Source organism: Epinephelus lanceolatus, chromosome 7 (genome assembly GCF_041903045.1).
Source record: "Epinephelus lanceolatus isolate andai-2023 chromosome 7, ASM4190304v1, whole genome shotgun sequence".
In the NCBI taxonomy this organism is placed as follows: Eukaryota; Metazoa; Chordata; class Actinopteri; order Perciformes; family Serranidae; genus Epinephelus; species Epinephelus lanceolatus.
In genome coordinates this window covers 26921529-26948268 of record NC_135740.1, presented here as the reverse complement: position 1 = coordinate 26948268, position 26740 = coordinate 26921529, and the positions used below count along the sequence as shown (strand labels likewise).

The following is a 26740-nucleotide window of genomic DNA, read 5'->3' as shown; positions in this document are numbered from 1 at the left end:
TATTTGGTCCAAAGGCTATATTTAACCTGAGCTCTTCCGGCATCTGTGCCTAAGAGGGAAGGCTTTTTCTAAATCTAAATGTGAAAAGCTTCATCGAAGAATTTGCGGCTATATGTATGAGTTAAATCACACTGGGTCTTATTAGAGGGGCGGCGGCAGAATAAGCTCGACAGTATCTTCTCGGGAAATTCCTCTGAATTGCTCTGAGTGACGGAAAACTGTCCTAAATGTTTCACCACTGAGAGCAAATGGGAAATATGTGATGAGTAAAGCCTGGGTTCGGATAGAGAGCAAGCTAAAACAAAGCTAAAGGCAAACAGTGGAAGGTACTGACACTGAGTCAATACAAGTTTCCTCAGCCAGGAACTGAGACAGAGCGTATGTTAGAGGAAAAAAAAAAAGGAGAAGACTAAAGGCATTGAGTTAAAGCTGAATAATGAGAGAGATGGTATAGCAGAGCCCTGGAGTGCGTGAGACCGAGCCTGGACAGTCGGAGGGAAGAGAGTTCAGACCTCGGTTTCCTGACAACGGTAATTACTTCCCTGGCTTAAACTCATGGCCTGAATCTCCTTCACAGCCAACTAATGCTCCCCACTTGGGTTCGGCGCTGTATGTTCCCGTGATGAGAGATTGCCTGTAAAAGAGTTTGTGCTTTACTTTTCCACAATCCGAGCCTAACTAGTGGGGCACACTTCTTAAAGATGACTGGACAGCAAATTTAATCCTCAGAGGGGGCGAGAGAAGTTTAGGATTATGCGCCATATCTCGCCAGCCAATAGGAGGATTTGAGCCTGTCTGGCCCCGATGTCTTGGCCAATCACAGCCGGAGGCAGGGGATCAAGTACACATGGGAGAAAGCAGCAGTGAAGGAATGATGCACTATGATAGCCATGGTGTAAGGGAGTGGCTCTATACTAAACTATATAATGCTAATTTTGTAAATTATTTATCTGACTATGGTCGTCTTATTGTAACCACAATAGGTGTGTTTTTCTTTTATTGAAACACTCAGCAGTGATTTTGATTTAGATGTTTACACCACAGACTGTTCAGCTGTAAACATAATAGTTTCCAAAAGCTGTTAATATGAATTTTAATCAAATATTTATACCATATTGAGAACATTTTGCGCTTGTTTGGACTCACGTCCCCAGCATGACAGCGTCTGTCAAATCAATGCTGGGCATGAATGCAGAATGGCTTTCATCTGTTAGGCTTGTTCTGACACTTGAAAGACAAGTGTGAATTAATTAAATAAACGACATATTTCAGTATGCTATGAAAACAACAAAAACATTTTTATTTTTCTTGCATTCTTCTCTCTTATTTTGCACTGCGTCTTCATCATCTACACTCCCTGCATACCTACATTGCTCTATTTTGCATTGCAGTGCACCAACACAACCGAAAGTTATAAACAGAAATGGTAAGGTTGGTTGAGCACGATGATGGCCACAAATTGTTTCCTGTCACTACAACGGGACGTGCAGTATAGAAAAACAAAATACTTTCAAACTTCTAGAAATAGCTGTGATGCACCCAAACCACCCCTACAAACACACTCACACACACAGACACACACAACCCTGTACTTCTATACTTGTGAGGACCTGTATTCAGGGTGTCTGCAGGTCTTTAAAGAGCCTTAAATTGTCTTAATTTCAGATTCGATGGCTCCCAAATATTTTTGGTCACATGACCACAAACATTTCTCCAGCTAGACCAACACATTCTCACTCTGACTTTGTCATATATTGATGTTCAGTCATGGACTTTCCACGTCCACATACGACGGTTCCCTGGGTACGTTTGCTGTTGACATTTTGGGACATCATGTCAAGTTCTGCCTGTTACATGCATTGTCTTCTTTCAAAATACACTTCTGTTTTCACAGGAAATGTAATGTTTACACACAGTCTCTTTCAAAATAAACTCACTACGTCGGCCGTGATGTATTTTTTTCCTTCAACAACAAACAAACATGGTTAGGTTTAGGAAAAAGGAACAGGGTTTGGCTTAAGTTGGTGTTTGTTGTACCCAACCACCAACCCTCCCGCACGCTCCAGTCAGACTTTTGCCGCCTTACTTTTCATCCTTGTCCCGCAAAGTTTCCCCGACGCTGCCGGGCGCCGTTAAACTATAATGGTAACCGGCCGCATATCATGCTGACGTTAAAGGACGCCTTTTAGTTCCTAGTTAGTTAGTTTTCTACTCATTAGTTTCTGACGCCACAAGTCACTGGCCAAGCGCTGGATTACGACGACTTCGGAGCGAGACTGGGATCATTAGGACCAACAACTGTTTAAAATCATTGGACAGACCGAAGTATTGCAATAATAAATAGCATTTATGACAGCGATCAGATTTTGTTTTCTTTTAAAATTTGACACATTTAACTTAAACTCTTTTCCTTACAGTTCAATTTGAACTGACATCAGTGTGTGTTTACTTGGAAGGAGTGCTTACACATGTGCGATACACACACACACACACACACACAGAGAGAGAGAGAGAGAGAGAGAGAGAGAGAGAGAGAGAGAGAGAGAGAGAGAGAGAGAGAGAGAGAGAGAATGTGTATTTCCAATGCAGATTTGGTCTTAAATTTCATGTAAGGTGGTATTAAAAAGGTCTAAAAAGGTCTTAAATTTAACTTGTATTATCTCTGCCAGACATAAGCCTGATGGAAATCATGCTTTTGATAGTGTGAGTGTGATTGTGTGTTCCTGTCTGTCCGCACCTAATCTAGCAAAAACTGGATCAATCAGCCTCATAGTTTCAGATTGTCATTGACCGCCGACTCCTCACTCCTCTGAACCAGCCAGAAGGGGCTGCAAGTTTTCAACAAATCAGTGACTTTGTCTGTTTATTTGTGTTTACTGTTGTTGTTTAGGACCATGCTGGGCTGTAGCTTACACACAAAGTTAATACTGTTAATAGTCCAGTTATGAGGGTCATGAATCAAAGATTTGTGGCTGTGGTTTTGTTATAGGAATACATTCATCCTGAAAACTATATTGTCTCTATATTTCACATACAGTGCCTGTTAGGAGGAAAACTTGATATGCTCTGTGCAAGGCACCCTGGCTCCTTCAAAAATAGATGAGACACGTATATCTGGTAACCAGAATTCTGAATCGTGCTGCACCCTGGCTGCTGGAACTACAATAATTGTCTGGAGTGGCTGTGATCAGCCCAGGGAACCAATTGATCACCTGGATATCTGCGTAATACATTCCCTAGCCCTAACCCTAACCTTAACCCTCACAACTAAATGCCTAACTCCAACCCACATTCTAACCCTAACTTGAACCTAATTCAAACCCGAACCTTAAAATGAGGTCTGAACCCTCAAACAGGCCTTTGAAGGCCTGTCTTAGGGTGAGGACCTGTCAAAATGTCCCCACTTTCAAAAAATGTTCCCACTCTCAAGAACTGAAACTCAAACTGGCTGTCACAAAGACCAGCAGTACAAGTACACACTAACAAAACAGCATTTGCTACAAACACACCCCAACACTGTGGTTCATGTACAAGTAGTATTGAAGTGTGTTCTGTTTGCTTTCACTGCCCTCTAGTGTCGGTACATTGGCATTACTCAAACCAAGAAAAAATCAAGTAAACTTGGATCACTGTCAAATTATTATATGTTTTCTTAGTTGTATGATATTCCTACCGAATTCCACATGGAGACCCAACAACAGAAGGTTTTATTTTATTTTTATTTAACCTTTATTTAACCAGGAATTCCCACTGAGATTGAAAATCTCTTTTACAAGAGAGACCTGCCCAAGGTAGCAGCCAATCATAACACATTTAAAATGCAACAAATACAACATATAATACAAAAATTCACAATAAAACAACAGCTATTCAAACATAGTGGTCTCTCAAGAAAAACAAGCACATGTGTCTGTCACCACATTCTTTATGATGACCTTACATTCATCGATGGATATAAGTATGTTCTAATTTTAGATCTTTTTTAAAGTTGTTCAATGCCCAAGGTGCATAGAAGGGAAAATGCAGTTTCCCAAGATCTGATAAAACCTGGGTGACATTAAAAAGCAACCACTTGGAGAAGTGTAGCTGTTAACTACCAGAGCTGACACTTGAGCCCTGTCTCACTCCAAAGTCGTCAAAATCCGGCGCTTGGGCAGTGACTTGTGGCGTCAGAAACCAAAAAAGGCATCCTTTAATGTCAGCATGATATGAGGCCGCCGGTTGCCGTTATAGTTTAACAGTGCCCTGCAGCGCTAGGGGGAAACTTTGCGGGACAAGGACGAAAGTTAAGGTGGCGAAAGTCCAACTGGGGCAGGGGTGGTGAATGGGTCAATCAAACACCGACTTTCACCCGAGAGAGCGTTGTTCGCATCCCGTAAGATTCTAAAGCCAATCCCTGTTCTTTTTTCCAAAACCTAACCACGTGCTTTTGTTGCCTGTGCCCAACCATGTGGGTTTGTTGTTGAAGGAAAAAAAAAGTGAATTGGCAGTGTTGTACCAAAGTAGTGCATTTATTTATTAAAAGAGACTGTATGTAAAGGTTAAATTTCCTGTGAAAACGGACGCGTATTTTGAAAGAAGACAATGAATGTAACAGGCAGAACTTGACACGGTGTCCCAGAATGTCAATAAGCAAAGCACCCAGGGTACCTTTCACGTCATATGTGTACGTGAAAAGTCCATGACCAACTGCTGCTGATATATGTACTAACAGCTGTTGCGTAATCTTCTGTTGACTTTCTGTTCTGCCCATTCACACTGAATGATACCCCTGTTGCCCTGCCCTACATTCATGTGCCAGACCTATGTATCTTTATGTTTATGTACCCGTGTCAACAGAACAAATCTTTCCATATTGCTCCTGGATTCAAAACTGGTACAGTCTGACCTACATAACCCTACATGTATGCACAGTGCTATCATTTCTCACCACAGAGGTCATTAATGTTGTTTCAGAGGCTTGCCAAAGGGGGGCAAGCATAAGAGAGATGTTTGAAACGCTGGCTGGAGGATTGGTGTACAATCATAATTACTCTTCAGCTGAACTGATAAAGAAGATCACATCAGTTAATTTGTATTGCCTGTGATAAGATAACACTAATACAAACAAATCAAAGGTCATTTCATAGCCTGCATACAATAGTTTGAGGATAGGATGTTCTGTACGCCTTGTCCTCACCTTTTAAATGGGCCATCTATCTGAGTCTTTATTGAAAGTGCACTTGTTTTGAAATATTGCTGTGCGTATTAATATCTGTATTGTGCAAAGCCAACTACTCCAGCTTATTACAATATTTCCTTTCAACATGTGTTTGGAAAAAAAGCTTGAACATTTCCAACAGGAGACATAGATCTTTCAGAAACTTTCTTATCTCTATTTTGCAGCATTGCTTTGCTTTGGCTGAGAAAACCGACTGACCCAGTCCAGGATATTGTGTGGGGCTTTTTTTTCAAGATGAACTCTGTGGGAGCATTTATGGCAGATGACCCAGTTAGCGCTCCCCTCGAGACATTCCCCACCTGTTCACACCACACACAGCTCCATCAACCTTTCTGTCAGTGACAGATAGAGGTGGTTAGTTCACGCAGCCATGTTGAGGGTAGACCTCACGACAACGTAAGAAATTCAACCCCCATATTGCACAAAGCAGTGTATGCATCTGCTGCTGGACTTGATGACTTGTTGCTGATATTACCTCAAGTCACCTTATGTCATTTTAGGTCACGGGGCTATATTTTGATTCTCTGAGTATGTTTGGGCTATTAAAATTCCAGCTCTTGTTTTATTTGCCTCAGGTTGGCAGACAGTACTGTTGCTTTCCTTTTAAAGCCCTCTTTAATCTGAAGAATTCAGGTGCTCCTCACCAGCTTTGGAAGTCATATTCAACACTGTATCAGTACAGGATATCCAAAGTACTTGCTCTGGTTATGGCTTATAAAACCTCCGATATATCAAAAGCTAGCTAAACAAATCAAAACGCAATGGCAGGATGTAAATAATGACGGGCATTTGTTTGTGACATGCTGTAATAAAACACTATGACTTACACTCCTTTTCCTCAGGTATTCGCAATTTGTCAGCTGTTTGAGGGCAACTGTCTGGTGATAAACTAGAGAATGTTTGATGGTAAGTTGAGGAGCAGCGTCTGAATGCACCAGTAGCTGCAGTGCCGAGGGGCTGACATTTGTATCACCTAAACTATACTTGCGAGCTTCTGTACCTCAAACTGGTTTGAAATGAGAATGTATCCCTGTCTTGGCATCTCAAGGGAAATAGTTTTAACGCCTGTATTGCTATTCATCAGTGTTTTTACTGCACATGGGACACAAGCAGAAAAATTATTAAAGCAAAGAATGCAGAGAAATCCATCAGCAAAAGTTACAGGGACATACATAAATTTAAATTTGCCTGGACTCACCTGGATGCCAGACTTTACAACTGGCTATAAAACCCAATAACTCAATAATTCCACTTCTCATAAGTCACTGAGCACCGGGAAATGAACCAAATACAATTTTGTTCCAACGCTGCATACTGAAGGTGTGAGTTCACCTCTAACACTCATTGCCAACCCTTTTCAAACTAACCCCTCTGGCAAAGCTTGGTGAGATTCCTGTAACTGCTCTGAGCAGAGGAAACAAACAAGTTTGGCGAGACAGCGTTAAAGGACTTAAACATAACAAATACTGAGACTTCCAGTAAATAACCAAACAAGTAATTTTCTGTGCATTCCAAAATGATTAACAGCATTTTGGTGTTTCATAAAGCAAATAGCTGTTTATGAAGAAAAAAATCCCCCAGAGTGAAATGTACTTTTAGCTTTTTTTCAGTGTTTAGACACTTAAAGGTCAAAGAAACACACAACTTCGCCCGGAGTCTATCTGTCCATCCATCCATCCATCCATCCATCTATCTGTCCATCTATCTATCTATCTATCTATCCATCCAGCCAGCCAGCCAGCCAGCCAGCCATCGTAAAACACGTATAGCCTGGGCTATTATTTGCTTAAATCAGTGACACAATCAGGCCTATTTTTGGAACAGGTATCCATATGGGACAGGCCTTTAATTTCTTCCGACTACACCACTCTATCCTGTTAGAACAATTTCTGCCTTTTCTTGCCTGAATGCTTTTCTTGCCTGAATCAAAAATCTATTAATCGACTCCAGACTGCACAGAATTCAGCTGCCAGGCTTTTAACCAGAACCACGAGACATGATCTCATCACTCCAGTTTTAACTGACTCCCAGTATGTTTAAGAATACATTTTAAGATTTTACTAATTACTTTTAAGGCTCTTCGTGGTTTCTCTCCGAGGTATATTCCCGACCTCTAAGTGCCGCACACACCAGAACAGACTTTGAGGTCCTCGGGCAAAGGTCTTTTGTCTGTTTCAGAGGCCCGGCTGAAAACTAAAGGGCACAGAGCGTTTGCTGTCAGGGCCCCGAGGCTCTGGAATGATCTGCCCGAGGAAATCAGGTCGGCCGAGTCAGTGATTTCTTTTAAGTCCTTTCTTAAAACATGCTTTTATCGGAGAGCCTTTCCTGATTTTACTTGAGTCTTATTTCCTCAGTTTTTATAGACTCACTCAGGTTTTTATCAGTTCTTTTGAAAGTGTTGTTTTCCTGTCTTATCTGTTTTAATTATTTACATGTAAAGCACTTAACTGTTTTGAAAAGAGCTTTATAAATAAAGATTATTATCAATATTATTACTCAAAACTTGGATTATTTTTTAGAAAAAAAAACGTTTGATTTATTTGATCTGAGGAACCTTACGGACTAAAGGAATATGAATAACTTACAGGGGAATTGAGGAATGGACACAGAATTTGAGGTGGCCAACAACCTGGTTTTATACATACGCAGAACTTGATTTCTATCTATCTGTGTGTGTGTTTGTGTGTGTATGTATAAGTATATTAGTAAAATATATTGGTAAATGTTGATTAAAACAAAACATCAAGCAAGGTAATTAATCTTTACTGACTGATTGATTGATTAATATATATATATATATATATATATATATATATATATATAGCCCTTGTCTAGGGCTGCAATGATTAGTCGACTAATCCATGACTAGTCGACTATTAAAATAATCGGTGACTATTTTAGTTTTTTTCCATGTTCATTATGTTTCAGTTAGCTAGAATACATTAGCAACTGCACATTTTAGTGTTCATTGAAAAAAAAATGCAATTATGATGATAAGAAATGCATGAGACTGTGCTGCAGCCATTCATTGTTATTCTTATTTATCATTCAGTTGAATGAATAAATAATAATTATTAGAACACCAGGAACACATGGCTCTTATCACTTGTTTGTCTGCAAACAGCACCTGAGAACAAAATGTGGTCATGTGCGCCCTGTGGTCTGACTAAAGTTACTGTATCAGTGTTATTTGGATAGATTTTAGGAATGTGCCACTGATAGCAACGAGCTCCCACTATCCTAGTTTCACTGACCTAGTTTAGACAGCTGTGGGAGTCTGTCTGTTAATGGCAGTAGCAATTCTCCTCAAATTAATAATTTATATAGACTGTCCACAGCATTTAGCTCAACACTGTCTGTTTCCAAATAGTGGCTACCAGAGAACTGAGACCAATATGTATTACACATTTAGAGCTGCTGGCAAGTTTGAGTCTGAATATGTATCCATGAAATCCATTTTTGTATATGTTAAAGTGAAATGAATCACACAGGGCGGAAATTATGTTGCACAGTTCTCTATAGAACTTTACAGAAAAAGAAGTGGTATGCATCCTAAGTAATACAAAGTGCATGTCACATGATATTCACATTGAATTTAGTCTTCTATGTTGTATAGGGTTAAGTTTAAGTTAAGTTAAGTAATCCTGTGTGCATGAAGTTCCCTGATGAAGGTTCGTTGGCTCATGTCTTATAGTATTGACCAAAAATATGGGACATTTGGACATGTAAAAGACATAAATCCTTCCATACAGAATAGGTCCAGACCATGATCATGTTAGTTAGGAGACTGCTTGTCTAACAATGGTCAGCTCACATACCTTCAATCACAGAAAGGTGTCATCTGCTTGCTGTGGTGGCAGCATACAAATGGGTACCCCTCTCTCTGCTGGGCAGGATAGGATGGTAGTATCTGAAACGGGAAAGATTTCTTCACTACATTGGTCCCCACACACACTCAGGCATTTGCTGTCTTTGTCCCAGTTACAACACAGCCTCTTTTCTACTCTGATTTTACTTGTATTTTTCTTCCTTTTTAAACTAGGTAATGCCTTAGTCCTCTTTGTCCTTTGCTTGTTTCTATAGTCCCATGTATTTCTTAAATTCAATAAAATGTCAGTCACAAAAGTGTGACACAGTGTGGCGGCTTTTTGCACCTCTGGCCTCACTCCCGCCATCAGGGATGTCAAGCAGGTGTTTTCCATCAGCTGCTGCTAAAGTCAAAACACCTGCTGTGACTTCACTGATTGCTTCAGAATTTCAGCTAACAGAGGGCAGCGCAAGTAACAGTTTTCTGCCCAATTTATTCAGTGCAGATTAACTGCTTGAAACTTTAGTTTTTCTCACAGTCAAGGTAGCTTTGGCCTTCATCCCTATGTTAATGACACTCTACTTGGAGACTTAATTGCAAAGACATGGGGAAACAGCAAATTGCCTATATGCAAGCAGCTCTGAGGTCAGATGGTGGTTGGAGTCATGGTTACTCAGGAATGTCAAAGGTCACCATACTTTTGTTGAAGCAAACATTAAGGCTGCATTGTTTTTTGTGAACACCTGTTAAATTATTTTAGTTCAGCTTTGAGGTTTTGCACTCACACAGTTTTTCTATGCAGTGGGTGATGGCAGCTGATATTTCAGGAGCAGTGACCTTTGGTTTTAATATTAAATAAGTGGTGCATATAATGGTTTTAAATTGAGAATTTATTTACAACCTGTGTGATAAGATGACTCTCTTGTGTTGTTAACTGCACTGTGTCCTCAGGTCTCAGAGGTTGTGTCTGAAGTCATTCACTCACGCACTACTTCCAACTCACCATATAGGGAGTATGAGAAAACATTTTTGGACACTACTTAGGTCATTTACTCTCTAAATATGTCAATGCTGTTTTTTGCTGCACAATTTAAACATGCAGTATCAACAGTGGCTGGTGGACCATCCATAACAAATACCGACATGCATATTTGTGATAAACACATTATATCTTATTGAGTGTATTTTCCCACAATGAATAAATAATGTGACAAAGTACGTTGTAGTTGTTTGTGTTGTGTTGTGATGTGCTGCTCTTACATTAAACATGCAACTGTCAGACAGACAAGAAGACAGACAGCAGTGTGATTGCAACCTGCCCTACAAATGTAAGTATTTTTTATTAGAGGCAAGTTTCCCTAATCCAGTAAGAAGGAATTATGTTCTTCAGGAATTTGATGTTGAGAAGGTTAAGAAGATAAGAAAAAGATATAATTAATTTCCACTTCCTCCCAAGGTAAAAGAGGTGAAATTCAAAACCTTAAATGAGAATGAACGAACGAACAAATTCTGCAGGAATCGGAAGGAAATCAAAAGGATGGAACATGCGTTTTTCTACTGTGAACCAGTGTAGTCCGTCTGGAGTGATAAACAGTTTTGACTACAGTCCAGGGAGACTGAGTTGTCACCCTTGACAGTGAAGAATCAAATCAAAGTCAAATTTGGTGTTGCTGAAAACAAGGATGTGGACTTTGTTCACAATATTGTCTTATTACTAGGGAACTTTTTCATTCATAAATGTAAATATTTTAACCCTGTCTGAAACATTGGAAGAATGAGCTAACAAAAAAGCTCCTAATCTATTTTCATTACTACATTTTTTAAAGTTAATTTGAGATAGCCCTGTTTTTGTGTTATTTGTATGTATTTTATGTTAAGTTATTTTCTGTCTTTGTTTGACTTCTGAAATTTAATTTCTGGTTTTGCATTTCTTTGCTCAACCTAAGGCAGAAGACACTCAAGGTACAGGACTTGAAAATGTCCCTTGTTTATTTGTTAGTATCTATTAAGCTCAATCAAGAATTAAAAAAAACATTTGGACAGTACTACAAAATGGCGACGTCACTACATAGTGGACTATGTAGTGAGTAGTGATTGATATCGGACGCAGCCTACGGCGGCAGTTGGTTACAGGTGAGCGTTCTGTTGCTAGTAGCAACCAGGGTTGGCACAGTTCCATAGCAGTTGTAGTTTAACTGACATAGTTCCTTTCCTCTTTCCGCTCTCTGTCAAGTCTTTCCACTCTCCAAATGACCAGTATGGGTACTTTATGAATTATTTTTATGATTGTTAATTTGTGACTTTGTAGAATTTTATTTTCCTGGAGTCCGTTTTCTGCCAAACAAGCTAGCTAGCTGTTAGCTAGCTGCGGCTAATGTGTTGCTAAAGTAACCTTAGGCAATTAGCCATCTGAGGCGGTGGTTTCCATTGACTTTGGAACAGCTACGGGCTTTGTTAGGCACAACACGGAGCTTATCGCTTTTATCAAATGGTCGCTACATATATAGCATCATCTCATTAAATATACTTGTTTAGTTACCAGGCTACACTGTAGCACAATTAATATGGCTAGCAGCTAACAATATAGCAGGAGAAAAGTGAGCATATTAGGCAACATGAAAGCTAGCTAAAGTTACATTGTTAGCTTACCATAGGTTGTTGGCGCAGTGTGTCAGCTTTGGACGGTGAGACAGGCTGGTGAATTGGGCGGCAGCATCGACAGGTATTTTTCCAGCAAAGCGACAGGACACAGTGAGTTCACCAAAAGATAAATCCTCTCTATTTGTTTCTTTAGCATAGCCTACAAGTATTTTTGTGTATAACGGCTTTGAACGGGCTCAGCCAATCATAATCAAGGACCGGAACTAACATTCCAAGTAATCCCTAATTTACTGTTTACCCATGTTAACTCTCAATGAATGCAGTCAGTAATCATTTATTTATTTATTTAATATTTATTTTTATAGGGACAATAATGTAGCATACATAAATGCCGTACACCACAGCATTTATAGCCTAAGCTCATTTGCAATGCCTGTCCCTAGCTGGGCCTTAACATAGAAAAGACTCAGCAACCAGAACACAAGTAACAGTGCAAAGTACACACAACAATAAAAATACAGACAGGACAATACAAGACACAAATTGCAATACATAATTAGCACTATAAAATAGTAAGCACCAAATTTGTCATGACTTCATCACTGATTCCTCTTCGAAATTCTTTCATTTTCAGTTCAAGTGATCTAAATCAGGATCCAATTTGAGTTCTGCAGGTAAAAAATTCCACATGTCAATTCCACAGACCAAAAAAAAAGCTGTCCAAACGAGGATTTATACAGGGGAACCTTACAATTCCCATTGGCTACTCCACCAGAAGTGGAGTGAAGTGGAACCACAAGGTCACTGAGCACCTGAGGAACCTGATATTATAGGCATTTATGGATGAGTTTGAAATTGGCAAAATTAAGGAAATTATCAAAAACTTAACATATTTAGTTTCTGAAGAACATGGCAATCATGTACAGCTTCTTAAATGGTTGATTAGGTCAGTCATTCCTCTTACTTTTTGAGTTTGCCCACCTTTTACAGACGTACATAATTTGGATTAACATCTAGGCTAGTCATGTATTAGACCAGTGTCAGTTAAGTTTATGTTTTATAGAAAAGGTTTTAAACTGTGAGATGAGAGAGAGATGAGATAGAATTTTATTAATCCCAAAGGAAATTCAGGGAGTCCGCTACGTATACATTCACTTACAAAGACATTCATACAGACACAATAAAAAAACAAGCACCATAGATAAATAAATAAGTAATAAAAACATATCTGTATAAAGATTTGTAAAGTGCAGGTAGAGGATTTAATAGTCCTATGTTGTGGCATTTCAGGTGGAAGAATAGTTACTTTTTCTTTCTTTCTTCCTTTCTTTCTTTCTTTCTTTTCTGTAGAGCATATTTGATGTTCCACTTGACTTCTACATCACTGATACTGACAGATGCCCACTAGAGGGCAGCCTCTACCCAAATCAGCCTTCAGTCCCATCCACGCACCAACCAAACTGGAGCAGCCCTGCTGCCCGAGGACATCATTACACACTCAATAAAGCAATAGTCAGTCATTTTCTCTGCTTAATTGATCCCACTGCTACCCAACAATGTGTGGTGTGGCATTTTTTACAGCAGCAGAAACAGCAGCATGCCTCAGAGTAAGATGTGCTATTTGTAATTATCCTGTTGTTCTGTTCTTGCATGATCTGCCATCTGCAGACAACATGCAGTACACTTGTTGGTCAGGAGCCGAGGTCAGTGCATTCCTCCCGGAGCCGTCTGTAGGGCTATAATGACATTGTCCTGGTATTTACCAGGGCTTGTGAAACACTCGTCTGGAGGACAAGAACACAGCACGCTCTTACCCAATCTAAAACTGTTTGGGAACAGATATGGAAATTGACAAAATTGTAAACACACACAGGGGTGACCTGATAAGATAATGTTTATGTTTACTATGCAAGTTTAGAGTGCCCGGGCAATCTCTCTGTCTCACCCTCACACACACACGCTCGATGATACAAATGACAAGAATGTGCAATATATATTACACATTTATATAATACAGATCTACATTTTGGATTGCACCTCATCATCCACCTGCTTATTTTTATGACCCTTCACCCATAACTGCTTACTTTTTTGCACGTTCACATTTTTAATTGCACCTTACTGCAACATTTATGACACTTACTGTGAACCTGTTTACAACCTGATTACGATTGTGTATTTTATTTTATTTGCACTCTACGTATTTGTCCTCTTTCCCACTTTGTATTGCACCTGTTGCACAACAATTTCCCTCCTGATAAATTAAGTTTTATCTTATCTTTACTTAGTATAAACACTCATCATTTTAGAACACAAAGCATTAAATATCAAGCATTTCTGTGCAGGGTTGCAAGAGGCTAGAGTTTATCCCAGTGTGCACTGAGAGAGAGGCAGGTGCACCCAGGACAGGTCAGCAGTCTATCACAACTTCCAGTTTAAGTAATCAGAGCACCTGAAGGAAACCCAAGCAGACATGGGGACAACATGCAAGGCCCGAAGCACAGTAAAGCCCCTGCTGCTTGTTGGATTCAAACCCAGAACCTCCTTGCTGTGCCAACCAATGCTCCAACTAATATTTAGTCATTTGAAAAATATATGAATATTCACTGTGATTCTTCACACCTAATCACAGTCCATTCCTGAGCAAAGAAATCTTGAATTATATTTGATAGGATAATTAAAAAGCCTGTGCTACTACTGGATATGAATTCATTCAATAGAGGTGACAAAATGGAGAAAAGCACACCAGAAAATAATTTCCCCGTACATCAGAAGCATTTAAAATCCAATGCCAGCAACTCCCATCACAATTTTTCACAAATTAGCGAGACAGACATGTTATCGTGTCTTTGTGTGTGTTCCTGCAGCCTCCCTCGCTCAGCCACTCCTTGTGCTGTCAGCATGGCAGGGTGGAGCTGGCGGAACTGCACATGTTTCAAGCATGCTCTGAAGCTTCCCTCCCTCTCTGTCTATTTCCCTTCCCCTTAATGCGTGCACGGCTATGCTGAAAAAGAAAAAGAGGAGGGCCCTGCGCGTGTAACCAGCGATGCTTTTTTACCAATCACAGGGGTTTCCCCACCCTCTCGGTCTCCCTCCCTTTTCGCTCCCTCCCTCTGTCTCTAGGCACACCAACCAAAGAAAAAAAAAAGTACAGGGGGGAGGAAAAAAAAGTGATAAGCAGCAAGCCGCTTCTGGGTTTTGCTTTCAAGCGCACTCCTGCTGAATCGGCGTGAGTGAGTGTGTATGTGCGTGTGTGTGTGTGTGGGGCGTTCTCTCTTTCTCCTGCCACAGTAGCAACACATTGCAGCAGCGTCGGCCCCGAACAAAAGGCTAAACGCAGCAGAGCCACAGGAGGAGAAACTCAGGGATAAAAGCAGGCAGAGTGACCCAGCGTGACTGCACTTCTCAGGGAGGAACTCAACCTGCCATTTAGCCCTCTTGGCCCTGGAGTGGAGACAAGAGGGTACACCAGACCAGCCGTGGCTGCCTGTCTGTCTCTCTGAGCTGACAAAAACACCCTGTTACTGTTTTGTCTATCACTTTGTCTTCAATTCATATACCTCAGTCTCTGTCATCCTTCACCGAGACTCCTGCACCTGCCCTCCTTCACCTGGGCATCCTCCCTTTTCATCCACCTGTCCTTCGAGATGTCAGACGATGACTGCCGCTCGCCCATCGGCCTGGACTGTTGCAGCTGCTGCCTGGACCTGGCCAATGGCTGTGATGACACCATGGCCAGCAGTCCGGCTCCGGGCCTCGGTGGGGGCCTGCCGGTGAGCCCCACCAGCCCAAGTGTCAGCCACTTCCGCCAGCTGCGCAACCAGCTGATGTACCAGAACCTGAACACGGACAAGTTGAACAACATCATGAGGCAGGACTCCCTGGAATCGGTGGTGAGGGACCCCTGCTTCCTGCTCAACGAGGGGATCTGCAACAGCAACAGCAACATTGACCAGACCATGCTGTCTATACTGCTGTTCTTTCACAGGTATGTCTGTTGTTTGCTCATGACAGGTACACGCTTATCTGATAAGGTTTCAACCGCATATAAAGGCTCTGTCATTAGGGTGTGAAATTTGAACTTGGCCTGAAAGTTATTCCTTACACCTCGCAGGAACATTCAGTACAATCTCCAGCTTTTAACTTCTGGATCCGCATGTATCAAGTCACAATATGAGTGCTGCTTAAAAATCTGTTTTGCTAAAATGAACCAGATGGCTAACGGAAATTAATCAGGTTTCTTGGATCAGCACTTCTTTCGAAAAGGCTGACACAAGTGTTTACAGTCATGGATTAAGTATAGGTTAAGAAGAGGGCATTCATTCTGAGTGTGTTCCAGAAATGAATTTCAGATAAGCACATTATTGCTGACTTCACAAGGAAGTGTAGAGCAACATATTGGGATTTAAACACACGGTCAGGTTGAATTTGGTCGTCTACGTCTGATAAACACAGCACTTTTTTCCTACTTTTTATTACTTAACATCTTATGTAACTTGAATATGGATTCAAAACATACAACAGTGTCCAACTATTTATGCAGGCGTTTACATCCACATCTTTTATGCAGCATATTTGATACGTTACACAATATGTGCACAGGTTTTACAGGATTAACTCTACAGTGTGTTTACCTTCACCGAGGCTATTTGGTTTAAGGACAATCATTAATGCTTGGAAGACATAATCGAAACTCCGAGAAAGGAATTCTCCTCCATTCATCATCATAAAGAGAGCTTTACTTCAAAAACAACCAAACTCCAAAAACTCCAGAGAGCCAAGGTAAACAAAATCTAATCTAAAAGCAAACGCCTTCCAAAAACACAAGGTTACTCTAAAGCAGCAGTTTGTTGCCATATTGATTCAATTAAAATGATCTTTTATTGCTAGAGGTCAATTAAAACTGGCCTGACACCTTCTCCACCGCTGCCAAACAGTATTTATAAAACAACGTTTGGCAGCTCACCTCGCAGTGTTTGTGAGGAAAGAGAATGTCCTGCTACGAAGTTGCTGCCAGTTGGATAGTTTGTTTGGCAGCTTCTGTTCAATGACTTCAGACTCAAATTAACAGCTACCATCTTTCCAGTCGGCTGCAGTTTTGACCGCCGCTGAACTCCTGAACCCGAGCCAGGAGTTGCCGTATAGTGCTTAGTTGGAGAAGCTGTAATTAACGGACAGTTATCGGAGCAGTAAAATGCGGAGATCTACAGGGAAACATAAGCAACAGTACGCAAAGTTATCATCGCAAGAGCCACCTTTGACTGTCACATACTCTGAAGTTGTCTTCATGTGTGTCAGTAAACTAGAGATATGTGTTAAAGGATCATGACATGTATGTCAGATGATTACATTTATCTGATAACCAGCAGTAAAAGAGGGTTTTCATTTTTGTTTATGGTGTACAGACGGAATCTTGATATCAGAACTGACCCTTGCTCCCACTCTTACCACTTTTGTTCAACGGCTGTTTTCTTAAAGTCACTGTAAGCTGTTTTTCCCCTGAAATCCAATTACGAAATACATCAACAAGTAAGCTCTTGTCCTATTAATATTTCATAGGAAACACTTTGTGTTTGCTTTGGCTTTGGAATCAACTATTGGAGGAAAAAAACTCAGAGTGGAAGAAAAATCAGTTGAATTTGAGTTTGTATTTAAGGAGACAGCAACTTTCCAGCAAGTTGCCCTCTGGAATGTGAATCCCTCTAAAAATAATCCTCATATTGACCGCCATTAATCAACCCATCTCAGGTACACCCACATTTTTTTTCCATATTTAGTCAGACAGAATACCTGCGATAATGTTTATCCTGATAAGATGTGCCTGGAATGAACATGGCATCTGTTATCACCGATTCAGTTATTTGCAGATGTTATCGCATCAGCAATGTTCTCTGGTCAAGAAACTTTTATCAGTGCTTTATCAAATTTCTCCAGAAGCCTAGCTGCCGCAGAATATAGTGAACAGTTAAATTTTAACCCGGCTTAACTTTGCTTTAGGCTACTTCTGTTACAGACTCCTCTTATCTCCCGCAGGGATGATTGACACCGCTTAAGTACAGACAGTACAATGGAAGTAAAACCATTTACTGTGCACTGCAACTGATGGGGTGAAGGCAGCGATGATTAGCTTTAACTTGATTTTTGTCGCTTTTGGCTGTAAATGCTTATCAGCGTCAGGCAGTTTGGAAAAGTAATTGTTTTAATATCTGACACACTACAGCGGGGATTACCTCTGTCTGAATGAAACATCACATAAAGGCTATATGCAGAGCTTGCACGCACTCACTTTATCCATCTGTTTATATTAATTTGACACATTTCTTATGGAGGTGCATTATTCAACGAAAGGACCAGTCTGTTCTCAATTTATTTATAATAGCGAGGGTTTGTCATTATGATTATTATGAAGAGCAAGGGGTGAAGAAACTCTGGCTTGATGACTCCATAGCTCCAGCCTGTACTCCCTTTTGGCAGCGATAGCTAACGAAATGAGTGAGCAAATAGTGCTTTTCAAACAAAATCTTTTGTCCCTAGACTTGAAGTTGTGCTTGGATATGGTTATGTGAGTTATTATTCACTGCAGTGAGTGTTTACACTATCATATGTAGAATAATGCCTGCTGGCAGGCTTTGGAAAAGTGTTACACAAGTGTTCATTTTCTGCTCTGCTATTCAGACTTAGTCCTGATGACACAGCTTTTGTCGCTTCATGAGTATTGAAATCTTCCACAGTTAAGATGCAGACTTTTACACAGGACTGGCATCTCCCAGTGCCACTATTTTTGACATTCATGGCCCAGAGGCAGTGTGTTCACTCGTGCCATGGACCAGTGTTTCCGTGCATCTGTCTGTGCCCGCTCAACTGTTTGCCTGACAAACAAAGTCTTTAGTGAGAACACTTTGTCCCTTCCCTGAGCCTCCCCTACTCACAGAGGGAATCGCAGACACAGATCATGTGGCTGTCGTGGCTTTCTCGCAGGATTAATACATTGATTTATTACGTGTACCCTTTACAGTTTTGTCATGCAGAAACACAAACGCGCTCATTCATTCACACGTCCCTGCAGTCTAATCCTGTCAGTTGAAACAAGAAAGCTGCCTTGCTAAGCAGAGGTTTGCAGAAGTTCATGCGTTTTTTTCCCCCCCAAGTGCTCACTTAAGGAGGGCCCGGCTTCTGATGAAAGCCCGGCTGAGGTTTGTGCCATGACCTCACCCTGGGTGGTCAATCTTCTACCGCTGCCATCATTCTCGTTTGCCACTTGTTAACAGAATGAAATGCTCAGCATAGCCCGAGGAAGCATGCCAGGACATCTTGTGGACTTGTTGAATATCAGTAAGCGGCAGTGGCAGCAGCCAGCAAACTTGTTATGTAAATGATTCGAGGGTCAGTGAAAATGTGCTGAGAGGAGAATTTGAACTCATAAGTCCTATTTGGTGTTAGACGCAGAGCGAGGGAGCCCTGAGGGGCGAGGAGGGGGACAGGATCTGTGATTTTCACAGGATAAAACCAGAGGAAATGCGTTGCTTTACTCAGCTAGACTTGGCTGCAGCGAGCGAGGCACTCTCGCACACCTTCACCCCAGGCAATCAGTCAGTACTTAGCAGCCACTAAACACCTCCACATGCCAGGGTGAAGAGGGGTGAAGAGCCTGCAGCGATGACACAAACGTTTATCACAGGACTGCGGGTCTGCGACCAGTCGGTCAGTCAGTCAGTCTGCAGCCAAAACACAAAGAGAAGAGAGCTCAGCAACATCACACAAGATGTCACAAGGTGTCAAAGACCTCATAGAAGAGTTTTTTTTTTTTCCCTGCAGCAGCCATCAATGGGACCACATGACAGGGCTTTCACGCTTCAGAGCTACCCTGTAGATTTATAGGCAAGATATCAATGATCTATCTGTTCAATCTTTGAAGACTGTAAATGTTGTTTTAAGTTATGTAATGCAGACTTTCATGTCCCTGTCCGTAGCTCATAACTGCAGTAGAGAAAAAAAACTTCAAAACAAGTTGAGAAGGTTTGTTGCTGAAGTGTTTATAATGACAAGAAGCTGCAAGACATGTGTAGGCAAGAAGTTTCAGGGCATGTGTAGGGATGAAATAACTTTCATTTTTTGGTTCAGATCTGTTGACTGAAAAAGAGTGAGAGGTCTCCAGCCTGGTTGGAAAAGACAGTGATTTTTCTGTCAGATGAAAATTGCCTGGCTGTCTGCAAGAAAGACAAGGTTGGAAGTGAGGTTCACTTCATGTTCACAGACTCCAGGTTTGTGCTTTGTATGATAAATTGCTCAGAAAAATGGCAGTGAAAGGATTCTGACTGAGAAGTTACAACCTTTGACAGGGTTTGATTCTTCTGCCCCAACATAACACTGTGTTGCCTTACCAGCCCAGGTCTCATTACAGTGGTAAAAGTTCCTCTCTTTGGCCTGAGATGATCCCTGGCCCTTGGCTTCGGTTCAGTTGACCACTGAACACGACCTGGCCCTCCCACGATGGAGAAGAGACAGGATCCAGCTGTGTCTGAGACCCCACTGCGCTCAGAGCTCCACTGTGATCAAAATATAAACCACGGAATAGCTTTGCCGCATGAAGTCCAAGACCTACATTTAGTAATTCACTCTGAAGGTCATGGAAAGTGTCTATTTACAAATGTATATTTAACAATTAGAATAAGGCAGATGCTATTTGCACCCAGGTGTCCACAGCCAACAATGCTATTTACACACATGGTGTGAATAGTCAGTGGAGCTATTTTCACCTGGGTGTAGATATTGTGTCCTAGCAACATTGAAATATGACATTAACAGGAGTTTATGTACACAGTGTGTTTTCAGCAGCTATATGCATTCCTTAAACTGACGATGATAAGTCCAACAACAATGAACCCCAGTCTTTTGTGTGAGAGTCTTGCATTTAGTCCACTCATCCACCATAACTCAGTAACACTGTGACACAACTGTGTGGCTCTCTGGCAGTACGTTTGTGAGTTCTTTCTTGTTATATTACTACTTTATTCTTAGAGAATATCCAAGATTGGCTAGTAGTAGATTGGCTACCATGGCCTCTTTGACCTAATCCTAACTGCTTCCAACCTCAGTGCATCAACTGGACGAGCACTAGCCAATCACAGCACTCAGTGGGATCCATAATCACGCATTGTCTGGATGGATGTGAATAGCTAAATAGCTGCAGTGTGACTTTTCTCACCTGGGGGAAATATACACTCTGTTATAATAATTTCCAATAGAAAAAACATGTTTGTGAAACTACTGGAAAAGATTTTGTAACCAAGGAAAAGAAATCCATCTCAGTCTTGCATTATTGTGCAATAATTGGGTGTCATATTTTAGTTTTAGTGACAGCGGACCAGTTCTTTACAATAGCGTAGGATAAGAACATAATAGCTTCTTTATGTAACCGCTGGACTCTAGTGTTATCTGCGTTGTGTTGATATGAAGACCAGGCCGTGGATATCTTCGGAGGCGACCTTCGTTTACTCTTGACAACTCTCACAGCAAGAGGTAAAAACAAATCCTACGTCAGTTACGACCATATTAACTCGAGCCCCTCTCCCATGGAGTACAACAGCAAAAGGGCGGCCATGTTACACTCAATTCAGTACAATAAAACACAGTAACACTTTACTTGAAGGTATCTACATAAGAGTGACATAACACTGTCATAACTATGACATGACACGGTCATGAACCTGTCATGAACATTATGTACATGTCATAAACGTTTATGACTGCTGTCATTAAGTGTCTTTCGGTTTTTGTAATGACAAGGTGACATTGTTTGGGTTGTTTTGATTATGACGACTTGACATTAATCAAAGTGACATTACCAGAAGTTGTCTTTGTCATGACAAGTTGACATTAAATTTGTTTGGGATGTTCTTATTATGACAAGTTGACCATTACCAGAAGATGTAAGGACAAGGACATCCCAGGACATCCCAAACAAATTTAATGTCAACTTATCATGACAAAGACAATCTCTGGTAATGTCACTTTGATTAATGTCAGGTTGTCATAATCAAGACAACCCAAACAATGTCAACTTGTCATTACAAAAACCGAATGACACTTAATGACAGCAGTCATAAATGTTTATGACATGTACATAATGTTTATGACAGGTTCATAACAGTGTCATGCCATAGTTATGACAGTGTCATGTCACTCTTATGTAGATACCTTCAAGTAAAGTGTTACTAAAACACAAAACATACCTGACAGCAAGAGGTAAAAACAAAATCCTCTGTCAATTACGACCTATAATAAGTGGTACAGGAATATGTTAGCATAAAATGAACTTATAAACTTAGCTTAACAGCGCTAAAACATGGAAATTACTATGAGAGCAATGTTGCTCACCTCACCCATGGAGTACAAAAGCAAAAGGGGAGAGGCAAGGCGGGAGACACCCCTTTATAGGTGGGGTACCCCCAAAGGTGAACGTAGGGGTACAGAAACTGAGTATCAAACGTTCCACATATTGAGTACGGAGGCCCGAGTGTGTCAGGTAATAACAACTGAAACACATTTGTGTTATTCTAATACTTAATATTAATGTACACTTGACTTTGTTACACATATTACTGCTGTATAATTGACCCTGTTACATTTATATTGTAGATGACCACAGAGTGACCTGATGAGTTAATTTACATGCAGGTCACACCTGCAAATCTCCTATCAGTCGAAGTAGAGCTGAACACACAGGTCAGCTCTGCCTGCTCAGACTTTGAGGGAGACTCATTTGTATAGAAGACTGGTTACAAAAGTGATACACATGTTTGTAAAAGTTGCAGGGATCATAGTGCATCCCGTTTCATCCCAGCCTCTGCATGTTTTTGCTGTATACAAATGTTTTACAGACTTTCTGCTTTACTACTGAAAAGTGTATGCAATGCGTACGAGCGAGAGAGGAGGAACCTGAGCTGCTGGAACAAATTTAAATTTGAGACATGCTGAGTCCCTGGTGTAAAGATGCAAGGATAAGGTAAACAAAACACAGCCTCCTCTGTATTTGCTGCTGCTGTAAAATTGGCCAATTCAGCAGACGAATGCTATATAATGAAAAAACATCTCCAGAGCATAGGGCACACTCGTAACAAATATACAGCACAATTACAGCACAGCATTACTGTGAATTATCATAGGTAAGGGGCTACGAGCTGTAACAGGGGGTAGGGATCAGATTGAAACTGCACCAGTGTTGAAATTCAAATTTCACATCCCTCTGAGTTGCAGTGTGATGTAAAGTTCTGCATATAGCCTATAACACACTACATTATTAGGGAGAAATAAAACCATTCCTCTCATTGCTGGTGTCTCTCTCAGTCCTGCCCACATAAAAGACTTATACATGTCAAACACATCCTCGCTGACCACAGAACCTGTATCTGATTACTTTTCTTTTTTGATCCAAGCTCTTTTTTTTTGCAACACAACTAACCAGCGTCTCCTGTAAAAAGGAAAAACTGCATGTCCTGCAGAAGTCTGTCGAGAGTTACATAACTTGATGGGCTGCAGGTGGCAAGGGGACACGGATGTAAACAAAAAAACAGGGATTAGTGGCGAGAAGGCAAAGGGAAGGATGTCGGGGTGGAAGAACAGCTTCAGGGCCAGGCAAGTCTGTAGGAGCCAATCCCGCATAAACAAAGGCCACGAAGGCGAGGTCTAAGCAATGTCAGCGGGGACATAGGGAGAGCTACAGGGTTAGATAGCTGGAGAGAGAGTCAGAGGTAGACAAACAGCCAGACGGGAGGCCGGGGCAAAGACAAAACATAGACGGGACCGGCTAAAAATAGTGTGTTGTTGACGCTAGGTGGAACTAATATATAGGTGGACTGCAGACGTCTGTGGCAAAAGTCACAAGCTTTTTTTTTTACAGTTAAAGGAAGTCATTTTTCAGTGGCGGCAGGAAGTACAAAGCCCAAACAAGTGTTTGTTTTACGGTCGTTTTAATGGGTTTCCTCAATAACACCAGGTCTGACCACTTCTGTGTTGAAAAGAGACATGCGACGAGGAAGAGATTGATTTTTAGAAACCACTGGATCTTGAAACACATGTTAGCATACATTTGGTGTGTTTGCACCACGAATCAGCACCGTGTTTGATTCTATCACTGGGGGACCAATTTAAAGAGGGATGTACAATAATGGCTTTTTAATGGACCTCTTGAGTTACTGCCTTGTTGTGTTGGGACTGTGTGTGAAGAGGCTGCCCTTGGTGCCGTGCCAGTAGATGCCTGGAACCACAGCTGAATGCTTTGTGTGCCAGTGTGTTTAGATATATATAGTATATATGTCCTCTACACACAGTTTATCATGCATACATTTACCTCCCCAACACACACCACCCACAGCAGACAGAGCTCAGTGTGTGTCAACTCAGAAATCCACCGACACACCCTCATACCATACTGTAGGTTGATGCAACCTCCTGGGTACAGTCCTTTCTTTACAAATACTGCTGTAGTTCCACACTCAGTTGCCTCTGGCAACACGACAAACATAACATGCTAATCAGATTGCAGTCACAGTGTGTGTGCTTTAGCTTGCGCACTCTGTTTTGGTCGCTCTAAAAGTTTTTCTTTATCTCAGCAACCTTTAATGTGTTGTTTGCATGACTCAGAGAATCTGACACCCCTCCCCTTCAGAGTTACATAACTTTGTTGCTATGATACAAAAGAACCCCCAGATTTATAACAAGTCACTTACATTTCTATTGATAGATAAATAAATGTTAGTATTGTATGCCGTTGAAATTTGCCCTTTAAGCCCTGGCGATATTTAATATTTTTCTCATTGTCAACAAATCCCATAAGAAAACAAAACCAACAATGAACTGGTCCTACTTACAAGTATTAGCTGTGTCGCTAAAACCTGATATAGCTAATCCTCTCTGCCATAGGGTTCTATTGTTGTCCAAAAACTAATGAACATGAGTCACGCCATTGATGACCACATATGCCATCATAATACTGTAAATACTTGCTATAGTCCCCCCAGAATACACTATTTAATGTTGTTTGAGAATTACTTTGCAAAAAACTACAGCGCTCACCTTCGTAAAAATGCAACATGCAACAGCTACTTAAGAACACATTTGTATTTGATAAAAATGTCTAATTCTGATATCATTTAAAGTTACACAGAAGTTTCTGTACATTTAAAATAGTGTATAGTGGTGCACTCTGCTGAGGTTATGTTTATATTTACTATAATTTCTGTGTGAGAATACAGATATAATTTATTTAGGAAAGTAACCGTGCTGTAATGATAAAATGAGATGGGAACAATATTGTGCTTGGAAGACGACGTGAAGTCGGCATAGGTTTGGATCGTAACTAGTTTTTGTTATAATGCGTAATAACGCGTAACATGTGGAAATATATTTAGGAAGAGGACATCAAGTCGGGAATAATCTGGTGAGATATAAATTCAAAGGACTTTCTTGTCATCTCAAACAAACCTTGCTCAAGTTTTCCGCTGCCTCGTGTGAGTACTTGGGGTCTCCACAAAAAAAAGAATTGGTATACCTTGCACACGAAGTAGCCCAGAAACTTGGGCGTGTCAAAACGGCCTCTTTGCTGTATGTTCATAACCTGTTTTTATGTATCGATGTTGTCAGTGGGAACAAATGGGCATGATGCTAACAGCACAGACAGGTCGGGGAAGTCTGAACACACTGAAAGATAAACTAATGGATTGTTGCTTTTTCATTGAAATGTTTGACACTGACAAATATAGCCTCATTCTTTAAGAACTGGTTAAAAAAAACAACACAACGACCTTGTTAGCAAATATCTGTTTTATAAATACAGGCCGTAATCTTTTAATCAAGCAATCCCGTTCTCAATGACAGCTGCGAGGGTCAAGAATGACTAATTGATCCGTCTGTCTGGAAGACATAAGACACTCCTTGGCAACGCAAACACACACACACAAATATGAACACACTTACAGTATATGGCGCTCAAAGGTGACCCACGGCATTATGCCGTTGTTGACACATCAGCCGAGCAGAATCCAGCTAAGCTCTTTTGTCCTGAGCGGCAGAGAGTGGAGACACAGTGTGTTCTGGAGGCGGATTAGAAATCTATAAGTGACACATCAAGATTGCTATCAGAGTCAAATCCTCGACATCAGACTGTAAACTCTTAAAGAGAGGATTCACACTGTCCATCTTGTAAATGTACTTTAGGTGTTATTACGATTCCAGACTGTCCCACTCAATAAAGGCAAATGGCCAAAAAAAATCTTCACCGAATGCATGAAAAAGAGACAAAGATAAAGGTGTTTTGAACAACAGAATCGACTTAATATACAGTTACTGCTCACTGCATTATTTTTGCCTTCATAAAATGTATCAAATATGCACTTAATAGATTCTGAAAACCGATATCATTCGGTAGTTAAAAACAACCTTGTAAACAAAACTTATTAAATGAAACTGAAAATAAAAGAGTAATCTCCTGATTGCTTAATGCTTGTTTTATGATTGTTAACATACTGCGGTTCTAAATCAGAAATTCCCAACATCCAAGTGTCGGGGAATTACTGTGTTCTCTGTACTGCAGTGATGGAGCAAAATTTATCCAGAATAATGTTGTGGTTTCTGTCGAAAACTCTTTGTACCGAAGCCCAGGCGGCTCAGCTTTGCCACATAAACACGACGGTGAAGAATTCCTGAAACAAGTCCATGACAAATACGTATGGAGACAAAATAAATACAGAGGATCTCTACCCTGGCTCGAGCACAACTGAGCGCAGACACCTTGGGAAAGAGTACATTTGGCAATATGTCAGAAGAACAAAAAGAAGGAAGCATTCTTAAAAAAACTGATGCCACAAATACATCAGAAGAGGGAAGCGGTACCACCCAGCCATTAAAACACTTTCTTCCTTCGTGCTTCATGTTTGTGCAACTCCCTTTGTCCTTCCCTCTTTTATTTGCCACATCTCTTCCCTCTCTCCCTGTCCTTGTTTTTCCTCCTTCTCTCTTTCTTTATCCATCTCAGTTGTTCTAGTTGGCAGCCGTTGGACTTATATAAGTTTGAGGGAAGGCAGAGGGATATGGGGGTTGAAGTGACCATGGCT

The 26740-nt window shown here is 40.8% G+C and overlaps 1 protein-coding gene across 1 annotated transcript in view; it reads left to right on the top strand.

Annotated features, from left to right (window-relative positions):
• Nucleotides 1-14825: 14825 nt before the first annotated feature.
• Nucleotides 14826-26740, top strand: part of tsc22d3 (TSC22 domain family, member 3) — a 44975-nt gene continuing 33060 nt past the window's right edge. The window contains exon 1 of the mRNA XM_033633216.2: nucleotides 14826-15618. Coding sequence (XP_033489107.2) covers nucleotides 15278-15618 — 341 coding nt within the window. The 5' untranslated portion in view covers nucleotides 14826-15277. The remainder of the gene's footprint in view (nucleotides 15619-26740) is intronic.